Here is a 10,768-nt window from a genome sequence, read left to right on the forward strand (position 1 = left end):
GTTCTAACAAAATCATTATATTTATAAAATTTTATTGTTAAGACGAAAATAAATTAATTCACTAAATCGTAAAAACATTATCTTTCTCAAAACCATATAAATCATATTATATCAACAGAGACAAAAAAATAAAACGAAATATTAAAATAAAGATATATTTCACTGTATTGTACGAGAACCCTTCTAGTCAATAAATAAAACGTAAAATAAATCATTTTTACTCCTCTTGCAACTTTCTTTAATGAAATCAAACCGTGGATGCATTGTGCATGTAGGGCAAGTGGAGAGCTACGTAGCTCCTCTGAATCCATCCTTAAATGCACTCTTCTTCTCTGTTTGCTCTTCTATAAATGCATTCCACTGAGCTCATGACCCTAATTCAATCACTTTCACTCTCTCTTGCGTGTTTCCATCGATCGACCAATCCATTTGGGTACACACAAACCAATCTCTACATCAATGGCGGATTCTAAATTCGGAGTTTTCTTCAATGTTTTCAACAGAGTATCCATGGCTGTTCTCGCTTGCATCGTCTCTCTTGGTATGATTCTGTTTTCAGTTTTCACTCTCGCAATTCGATTTTCATGAGAGGGTAAGAGATTACAGAGATGGGTTCTAGAAGGAACTCGAAATTGTACCCGACATTTCGTCGAACACTTGTCGGGTGTTATGATATGAGTGTAATTGAATTGTAATTCTATGATTTGATGTTGAATTCATGTATTTCAGGAGGAGCAACAGTGGGAATCATAACCGGAGCAATCAAAGGTCCGACCACAGAAACGGGTCTGGTCCGTGGAGCCACCGTGGGTGCAATCACCGGTGCCATTACAGCCTTGCAGCTCATGGATATGATGGCTAATGGCGAACCATTCTCAAAGGTTTGTTCAGATTCCTTTTCTGTACCCACCTATCCTCCTTCAAAATCGAATCTACTGAGTCCCTCCATCTTCATGGATGTCATTTGCAGGTATCACTGTTATGTAGTCTTGTAAATGGACAAGTATTTACTGAATGGGTCACACCTGCTGTGCTCAAAGCTTACCAGTGGCAAGTAAGTAGTCATTTTCTATATCACTAATACACTACCAAACAGTCACGTATATGACACCAAATAAGATGCAAGTCTCGTTAAACTTCTAACAAGCAAGCCCTAAGTCGAAAACTATCTCGAAACCAACAACAACTGAGGTCCGTCTCTCAATTCCTAAAGGATTTTACTTTGTGATTACACAGATTAGTGGAGTTGAAACGAGTTTTGTGGAGATTTTTGATGGGTTTGAGAGCAATGGGTCAAAAGGGTTATCTGAAGATTCGATAGAGAAATTACCCAGATGCATGTTCAAGATTTCTTGCAAGAAGATTAGAAGAAACGGAAGCCATGAAAGCAGTTGTGTAATTTGTTTACAGAGCTTCAAGAACAGAGAAGAGGGAAGAGAGTTGCCAGGTTGTAGACATACATTTCATTTAAAATGCATTGACGAGTGGCTAATTAGGAGTGGTTCATGTCCGATTTGCAGAAGGAATGTTTAGGGATCAATTGTGTCAAATTTAAAACCTAAAGGGGTTGGTTTGTCATGTTTTGGAAGTGTAAATGAAATATGTTTTCTTTAGAAACCAAAAACATACCCACAAAGTTGTTTTATGGATCCATTCAGATGCGGAACACAAAGGGACTGGATCGGTAATAGTAAAAGGGTCCAAAAAAATTTATACTTAAAACCTTAATGGAATGGAAATGCTTCCCTCTATCGAAAGGAAAAAAAAAAGGGCCATGGCCCCTATGGCCATCCGCCCCTGGATCAATTGGTCAAATTTAAAACCCAAAGGGGTTGGTTTGTCGTGTTTTTGAAAGTGTAAATGAAATACGTTTTCTTTAAAAACGGAAAAAGAAGGTCTTCAATTTTGTTATGGATAAGCTTTATGTACTGAATTTATCATTTACAAGACTTATCCATAACAAGATGTGCAAGTCTTGAATATATCATCTGTGTTCTCACAATTTTTTTCTCAAGTAAGAGATTTTTCACATAAACAGTTAATTTACACTGAAAGTTATATGACAGTTCTGTATACATTTTAATCCCTTTCATATCGTACTTTATAGTAGAATATACTGAGTTGGTTTGATTTCAGTCTATCGTGTAGATGTCTTGTTATAGATAAGTCTTTGAATTCATTGATTCACAAAAACTTTGTTTATATATGTTAGATAAGTCTTGTATCCATGTTGAATCTCAAGCCTCATGTAATTTAAGATGCTTTTAACACTGGTGTATTTAAAAAACTGTTATTTTATGTTATAAACAGTGGTTTTGATGTATGTATAATACTGATAATCGTTGAAATTAAATATAATAACATTATCATATCGATCAAGTTATTACGTTTCTTAAAACCACAATAACTAGGCTAAGGTTGTGTTTGGTAGTTCTTCAATGGTTTGGTACAGAATGATTAAGTGGTCATAATGATGAAGAGACTATCGTATATAGTACAAAATGAAATATAATTGTTTGGTAATTATTTACAATGAAATTAAGAAGCTGAATGCTTAAGGGAGGCACAAGATGCAAAATCAATCAAATAATTTTGCAACCATTAAGAGGTAGATTTTTTTATCAAACAATATTCAACTCTTAACGATTCAGTGGTTGCCTCTTAATGAAAATATTAAGAGGTAAACAAATAACCCTTCATCAAGCTTTAATATCAGGTTCTGGCTGAACCTCAACTCAGTAAAGGTTGAGTTTGTGTCTTTGGCTTATCTAAGATTAAGTTCATATAAACTTGGTCAATATTGGATAATTATGCTTTATAAAAAAGACTCGTATATTTCAAATAAAAGACTTAGTAAACTATTTTCTTATTAAATCAAGACGAAATATTCGTTGAAACATGGTAAACTTAAAATATGTAAATACAATAGTCAAGTTCGGTGCGTTATTCTATTCTAATTTAAATTGCATGGACTTGACAATATGTCTTTGATCATTTCGAAATCAAACTCAACTCGAGTAACGAAAGAAGTTGGTTCAGCTCGACCTGAATCTAATGCTTCCCTTAATAAGATGTGTCGAGGTACCAATCTCACACCATACACGTAATAACAGTGATAAGCATCCGTTGTATAAAAAACTCGGATTTGATCCTTCACGTTTGTCAATTCCCAACGATTTTAATATTTTCCGTTAAGTTTAATTAAGTGAAGGGTATTTTAATCATTTTCACTATTTTATTAATTTTATATTAAAATAAAAAAACATAATGTATTTTTAATTTTAAATTGCAAAACAAGAAAGAAAGGATAATAACAATTAAAATTAAAAATATAATATATTTTTTATGATTTAATATAATGAAATTAGTGAAAATGATTAAAATACCCATTATTTTATTCGACTTAAAACTTAACAGAACAAACACAAAAGACTAAATATGAGTTTTTAAATAATATACGTTAAAAATTACAAATCTTTAGGGACCAGAATTAAACTGTACTCTAAAAATTACCAAAATATTATATGATAAAAAAACACATTTAAGTATCAGTAAAAATCGGTTGAAGCATTAACTGATTATCATGTTGATATGACATATTATTTGCTGACGTGATTAGTGACATGATTTTTTTAATCTAAAATTGGTCTTTTTTTATTTAATATTAGTCTTCAACCAATTACTTGGGTAGTTAAATGTTTAAAGTTTACTTCTTAAACATCAAAATAAAAGTTTTAAAAATACATTACGTAAAATAGAAATTAAGTTAAAATACGTTACTTTTTGATACAATTTGTCGAATAAAGAAATTTATTTGTTCGGTAACAAACTATCGTTGAAATGGGCCCAATAACTTTTTTCCTGTTCCTTTAAATAGACTTCCAATTTCCATCCAGATTCTGACTTCAGTTAAAACGCCATCGACGACAGAATATTTCAGAAAGAAACAGAAATGGCTTGGACGGCTTCTTCTTTAGCGAGGTCGCTTAATGTGCCGGCGATTGACGTTCGTCTACTCCGCAACCGTGCTCTGATCGTCGCCGGTATAGGTTGCGCCTCCGCAGCCGCATCTAGCTTCTGGCGTTCTTCTCTACCATCTTTCTCCAACCGGTCAAATCCCTTCGCTTGCTTGGCCATGTCTAGTGACGCTAGTGAGCAATCTATTCTTGTAACAGTTTGAAGGTTCAATTACTCATGTGATTTGTTGATTGTTTATGTTTTCGTTGTTTTGATATCGAATTTTGTGAGGTTTTTGTTGATGATCGAATGTTGGAATTGATTGTTTCTCCTGTTTTTTAATAGATTGAGATGAAGTTTGAAATTTGATATCAGACAGGTTACATTGATCGGATATAAAAATTTGAAGGAAAATTTGTTAAGAACATTAGACATTGCAGGTGCTAGGGATAATTAATTTGAAGGAAAAATCTGTAATTGATATATTTCACAATGAGTTCTTACATCTCCTTACCTCCAAAGTCTATGGACTGACGGTTACTGATAGCAATCCAGTAGTTTCCCTCCCAAATTCAGTTAACAACGACTAGCTAGAATTTTAACATATAGACTCAAACCTCTAACCTTCCACGTAAACCACTTTCTCCCCTTATTGTTACAACGTTGGTGTCAAATTTCAATGGAATTACAGGTTTGTTTCAGCTGAGCTACTCAGCTGGGTCTGATAAAGTTTCGAATGAATCCAATCACCCAATCACCCAATCGGGTATTCATGTTGTAAACCGACTTATTTTTATAGAAGACTGGACTGGTCTGAGGTAAAAATAACATTAAAATGCAAATAAAGCAAAAGAAAAACACTAAATTCGTTCTCTTTAGCTGTCGTTGGCTCCTAAACCCTTCTCGTCGCACGTTGCCCTCCCAAATGTTGCTTTTTGCCAATGCATCATCCTTCTAGTCGCAGATCTGGTTCTCCGCTGTGCTTCTTGCCACGGTCTTATCTTCCGTGGTGCAGATTACATCGCCTTGTAGGGGTGGCGATTGGAGTGGTAGTTAGAGGCAGAGGAGGAAGATGGTTTGGTGGCTATCACGGAGGTGCCATGGAGGAAAGGATGGATGGATATCAGGATTTGAATTGGGAGAGAGGGAGTTGAAGATAAGAAATAGATGTAGCAAAGAGTTTAACTGGAAGAGAGGGAGTTGGAGGGATTTAGTGCCCATACCTGGTTTGCTACCTTAATCCTACATCTCCAAGTACTCCTATCAAATTTCATGGCCTTGAAAATATCTAAGAGATAATTCCTTATTACTTTTTTACCAGCAGAACATAAAAGTAATTAGAGGATATTGGGGGAAAGATGTATAAATTATTTTGTTTAATTTCGAACTTGTATCTTTGTTCAAGGATCTTACGGACAAACTCTGCTATATGTCTATATGATAAATATTCTATGGCAGTTATACGTTCACATAATATTGCAGTGAAACATGTTTGTTTGGCTACTTACCTTCATTTTCTTTAAGCTATAACATGTATGCTTGTTAAGACTTGATAGTTGATATGAATATTAAGTTGTTTGCATCGTATGTAGGTATTAAGGAAGCTATTCAAACAGACAAGGCTCCAGCAGCTCTGGGTCCCTATTCCCAAGCCATTAAGGCCAATAATACTCTGTTTGTGTCTGGTGTTCTTGGTCTCATTCCTGAGGTTACATGACGATCATATTTTACAATTTTCAGATCCTTCCTTTAATCATATTTTATATACCTTATAATGTTCTTTAATTATCTAATGCAAGTATGCAACTTTATGTCTTAATAAGTTATTATGATGCTTGTGCAGACTGGGAAGTTTGTATCGGATGGCGTAGAGGAACAAACAGAGCAGGTAGTTTATCCATTTGTAAAAAATTTGCAATTGGTGTCTTGGATTTCTTTCTTTTTTTCATAAAACAATTTTAATTCTTAAAGCAGTTAAAAGAAGTGGAATTTATATTGTATTCACTGTAATGTAGTGTATATTTGGCAGGTTATGAAGAATATGGGGGAGATATTGAAAGCTAGTGGTGTTAGCTATTCCTCCGTGGTTAAGACCACAATCATGTAATCGAGCTTTTATCTCTTTGTATCATTTATGTTACGAGGACATTAAATTTTATGCTATGTTTCTATGGTTTCAGGTTGGCTGATCTGAAAGACTTTAAGAAAGTGAATGAGATCTATGCTAAATGTAAGTACACATGTTATGGATACTTTATATTATTGGAAATTGAATCATATGCTATCATAATTACCATTCTATTCAAAACAAGACTTTGTATATATGAGAATATATGGAACCCCTTATTACTCTCCAAAAGAGTTCTTAAGGAGAAAAGGGAGGTTCCGACATATGTAGTGGAGAAACGATCCAAGTCTAGCTGTTCTGGGACTCAAACACGCTCCCTCCAACATAGGCTAGATGGACACGGATTGTCTCGAGTGTCTAGAGTCTAGACGAGTACAAATAGACTCATGCGGAGTCGCAACTCTTCCTGTAGAAACCTCCTTCAACTGATTCAAGCCACGCTGAAGCTTTCATGAAGAGGATTTTTGTCTTCTCGGCTGATGGTGACGGCTGAATGGATTGATTATTCATCAGCGGGGTTCCTGTGCCTAGCAGGAACTTTATAAGATAGGTTCACCTCCCCTGTGGGTAGTGCGGGAGTTAATTGAAATTAATCCTCCAAGTAAGGTGGAGGATTTAATTCAATTAATTTCCGTCTTACCTAAAGGGGAGGTGAACTGAGTGAGAGCAGGCCCTTGCCCTTTATCGACTACTTCCACGATGAGCGAACAAGTACACCTCGAGAGGCCCGTAGGTCGGGCAGTCAAGAGCTGCTGCTGTATCTGCTCGCTCATCGTGGAAGTAGTGAGCCCACCATGAGCACGCCAATCGACACTTCAATCCCGCCCCTTATTGAAAAAAGAGAGCCACGTGTTGAGTCCCTAGAGTGGGGCTGCTTGCTCATCGTGGAAGTAGTGAGCCCACCATACACCAAATGGGTATTTAACTATTTATATGATTTTTCTCTCACATATTCAGTTAAGGGGCTGTTCGGTTGGTTTTCATTAAGTCATTAATGGATAAAGTTGTATGTGTGCATTAATCTATCTGTATAGATTGAGAAGGTTTTTATTTGGGAGGGTTTTTTGATAGAGGGAATGAGCATGTTTTTTAATTGGGAGGGACTGGTTTGGAAAAAAAAAAACTTGGCTTTTTACATAAGCTCCCCCTAAAAGCTTACTGAATAAGCCACTTTCTATCTCATTAAGCCACTACCAAACAGTCATGTATAGGTGACCAAATAAGCTGCAAGTCTCGTTAAGCTGTTAACAAAAGCCCTTATTATTTTAAAGGTTATAGACTTAAAGTTGTTAAAAAATGGTGTTGCAGATTTCCCGGCACCAGCTCCTGCACGCTCAACGTACCAAGTTGCAGCATTACCGCTTGACGCTAGGATTGAAATCGAATGCATAGCAGCACTCTAGTCTAGTGCCCTCTTTTACTCCGACTTTCTCTACTCGAAAGGTGCCATATATATATATATATATATAATAAGGTGATTTTATTGTATATCTTATTGCCTCCCATATTGAACACTATTATTTAAGGTCGAGATGCCGATATTTGAAAAGAAATGACATTCTAACAAACTCGACTGGTTGTTATTGTTGCAATCGATAGTTTCTCTATTTCGAGTCATGTTCCATTCCCTTTCAACATTGATAAGTAGGTAATTTAGAGATGGGAAGATGTCCTGATCCTTAGGGAACTGGACGTTTCTTGCAATCAGGGGCGAACCCACATGGATTGATACAGTGGCACGGGCCACGTTTCTGAAGGGATATAGTTTTTGAAATTGAAATGTTAATACAAGACTTTAATGATTAAGATGGTAAATGCTTATGCCTTTGTATACAAAGGCCCAAGTCCGAGTCCCACAGCTGTTAAATTTGTTGTTTTTAGCTTAAAATGTGATGTTTTTTATATATCTCTTGTGTTTTTAAAATTATATGTAGATTGGATTCGGACATGGGTCTTTTTTATGTGAGGACAAGGAACCAACTAACAGATCTATATTAATATTGTGGAGAAAAGATTAGATATTTTTTATAGTCAATTTGTGTTACCACTTGGAAAAAGAATTTGGCCCTTGCAGATAGACGGTTTGGTCGATTAAACTCCTAAATGAAAAAGTCTAAACTGTAAACCAAATCAAACCGTGGCTATTTTCCAAATGGAACCGCTAAAAACGATTTGGTTTGGTTTGTTTGACCACTATTTGCGATCCATCGTTTTTTCACAACACCTGAGGCCAGATTGATGCACCCGTTGACCCCCCTACTCAATACGTCAAATGCCCGACTCACCATAGTTTCTATATTTTGAGTTACACTTTTTACACAAACGCAATATCGAGAATGGCATTGTTAGTATTTGAAGGTGAGTTTTATGTATTTTTTTCAAATATAAATCACCTACAAGTAATTGTTTTTGGATCGACTATGTTTTATAGTAGTCGTGGGTTTTTGAACCAGCTAAAACGTATCGACTAATCATTCGACGACAACGATTGACCTGAAATCATCGCAGATAAATCTTCGCAGTCACAAGGGCTTTGGCAGCACCTGAACTTAAACCCAAGGAAGATGAGATTTCCACTGCATTCCTCTAAGCCTTACCAAAACACCACGACCCAAATGGTTTGTTATCGAGTGTGTTCTCATCCATATATATATTTAATAAAGAGTTATGTCCAATTCAGATGTATATGACATACCTTGGAGATCAGGAGTGTGTGGATCGATTTGGGTCGTGATCGATTTGGAGATCGAACGTCTTGGGAGATTGATTTGGAGGACTGGATTTGGAAGCGAGGATCGAGTCTGGAGGGAGTGATTAAGAGGATTTAAGTGATTAGGTTATCACTTATTCGTTGAAAGTAATAATAATATTATTATTAGTTTAAATAATTCATATATATTATCAAAAGCCTTTACCAAATGCTTACTGGATAAACACATATCAGTAAAAGTCATTATTTTCACTTACCTTCTCATGTAACTTTCCCACCATCAAAATGGATCTATGATAAACTTCTATCACTCGGTGACGGTAAGCACTTACCAGGTAAAAGTCAGTATTCTCAATTACCAAGGTAAGACTCTCAATATTTGTCTTCCCTTTTACCATGTAAGATTTTTAGAGTATCTCAAACGGTTATACTAAAATGAAGAAAAGTAAGAATTTAGCAACTTTTTTGCTCCAACAACTATATTATCTTGTATGCTAAAATACAAAAAAGAATAGAAGGTAGAAAGCTCTGTTGGGAGAAATCTTGACTGATTCAGATTTCAGACTTTATAAGTAAATACAAACAGTCTGACTGATTCAAATTTCAGACTTTAACACCACTTTTTATGAATCAGAAGTGAAATTAGACTTCAACACCTCTTAAAAAACAAACATCACCTAAAACTTCATATTTGAGAGATAAATAATATTTAATTCTTTCTCACTCATATAATACATTGAAATCAAGTGTTTGACAGAGAAATAATATTTTATTAAATGTGTTGAATGATTTAATAATATATACGAATAAAATTGCTAAAATAAAGTAGTTGTTAAAGTTGGATAGAAATTTTAACTTCTGACACTTTATTTTAGAAAAATTATAGCATAGATGTTAAATATGCTCTTAAGTGGTCATCCACATAACACTTAGGTAAGCGTTTACCGGTAATATTAAACGCTATCACTTACTTATCAGGTAAAATTTTAGTTAATAAAAATCCTACGCAACAATTTACCCGGTAAGTATTAACCGTGGTAAAAGTCATTGCCCTTACTTACCGGGTAAGACTCTCGGTTTTTGTTTTGCTCTTGTCGGATAAGATTCTTGGTATTTGTCACACTCATTCGGTAAGTTAACATGACTTGATAAGCCCTTATTTGATTAAGCGTTTGGTAAACGGCCCCTTAATCCTTACTATATTGATCGGGTAAGTATTTGATAAACTGCTTCAAAATAAATGCAATTTACTTTAAAATCATAGAACATAATTATTTATATCGTATAATAATAAACCTAATTAGTAATACATCAATATGGGCGTTTGGTCTAGTGGTATGATTCTCGCTTTGGGTGCGAGAGGTCCCGAGTTCGATTCTCGGAACGCCCCCTTTTTTTATTTTATTTACATAAAATTTAATATAATATTTTTAATTGATATTAAATATGGAATTAAATTCAAGAGTCTTTCTTATAGATAACGATTCATTTATCGTTGTTTTTTTTTTTTTTTTTTAATTATGAGTTTTTTTTAAGTATATATAATATTTATATGTAGTAAATAGAACAAATAAACTCACACACTCTTTTTATATTTGGTGAGTTTTGAACACTTGACTTCATAGGAGGCTAAAGATTTACATACCGATAGGCCAAAGATCTTTTGTTTAATTAATTATGAGAGTTTGGACCAACTTATATGACAAATCACAAGGGATCTAAAGAATAGGTAGAAATTTTTGAAATATTTAATATTTATATACGACAAATGCAACAAATAAACTTACATACCCTCAATTTATTGTGACTTTGTAGAATTCGAACCGGTGATATGTGAGAAGAATCTCAATGTACCCAAATTTTATTATCAATTAAGATAATCACACAACGTTATGTTTAAACTATATTTATTTTTGAAGAAATAAGCATTTTATATATTTTGAATTAATACATATTATGTTAAGTTTTGAATA

General features: G+C 34.5%; 2 protein-coding genes and 1 non-coding gene across 3 annotated transcripts; all 3 read left to right on the top strand.

Moving 5' to 3' along the window:
- The first annotated feature begins 278 nt into the window (after positions 1-278).
- On the top strand, positions 279-1,616 carry LOC112501130 (NEP1-interacting protein 1-like). The gene is made up of 4 exons (XM_025104794.1): positions 279-541; positions 730-881; positions 971-1,054; positions 1,237-1,616. Exons 1-4 carry the CDS (start codon positions 460-462, stop codon positions 1,531-1,533), a joined length of 615 nt encoding a protein of 204 aa, XP_024960562.1. The 5' UTR covers positions 279-459; the 3' UTR covers positions 1,534-1,616.
- Positions 1,617-3,913: 2,297 nt separating this feature from the next.
- On the top strand, positions 3,914-7,675 carry LOC112500754 (reactive Intermediate Deaminase A, chloroplastic). Its single transcript, XM_025104326.1, has 6 exons — positions 3,914-4,151; positions 5,550-5,665; positions 5,801-5,845; positions 5,987-6,060; positions 6,138-6,187; positions 7,394-7,675. The coding sequence occupies exons 1-6, from the start codon at positions 3,953-3,955 to the stop codon at positions 7,486-7,488; spliced, it is 579 nt and encodes a 192-aa protein (XP_024960094.1). The 5' UTR covers positions 3,914-3,952; the 3' UTR covers positions 7,489-7,675.
- Positions 7,676-10,113: 2,438 nt separating this feature from the next.
- On the top strand, positions 10,114-10,185 carry TRNAP-UGG. Its single transcript has one exon. It is a non-coding gene; the product is annotated as a tRNA-Pro (tRNA).
- The last annotated feature ends 583 nt before the right edge of the window (positions 10,186-10,768 follow it).

Source organism: Cynara cardunculus (genome assembly GCF_001531365.2).
Source record: "Cynara cardunculus var. scolymus isolate 2C chromosome LG 17, CcrdV1, whole genome shotgun sequence".
Classification (NCBI taxonomy): domain Eukaryota; kingdom Viridiplantae; phylum Streptophyta; class Magnoliopsida; order Asterales; family Asteraceae; genus Cynara; species Cynara cardunculus.

Excerpts from the sequence above, each read along its gene's own strand:
- LOC112500754 (XM_025104326.1), top strand. The coding sequence starts at position 3,953 with ATGGCTTGGACGGCTTCTTCTTTAGCGAGGTCGCTTAATGTGCCGGCG. Across the intron at positions 4,152-5,549 it reads GGCCATGTCTAGTGACGCTA|GTATTAAGGAAGCTATTCAA; the intron begins GTGAGCAATCTA and ends CATCGTATGTAG. Across the intron at positions 6,061-6,137 it reads GTGGTTAAGACCACAATCAT|GTTGGCTGATCTGAAAGACT; the intron begins GTAATCGAGCTT and ends CTATGGTTTCAG.
- LOC112501130 (XM_025104794.1), top strand. The coding sequence starts at position 460 with ATGGCGGATTCTAAATTCGGAGTTTTCTTCAATGTTTTCAACAGAGTA. Across the intron at positions 882-970 it reads ATGGCGAACCATTCTCAAAG|GTATCACTGTTATGTAGTCT; the intron begins GTTTGTTCAGAT and ends TGTCATTTGCAG. Across the intron at positions 1,055-1,236 it reads TCAAAGCTTACCAGTGGCAA|ATTAGTGGAGTTGAAACGAG; the intron begins GTAAGTAGTCAT and ends GTGATTACACAG.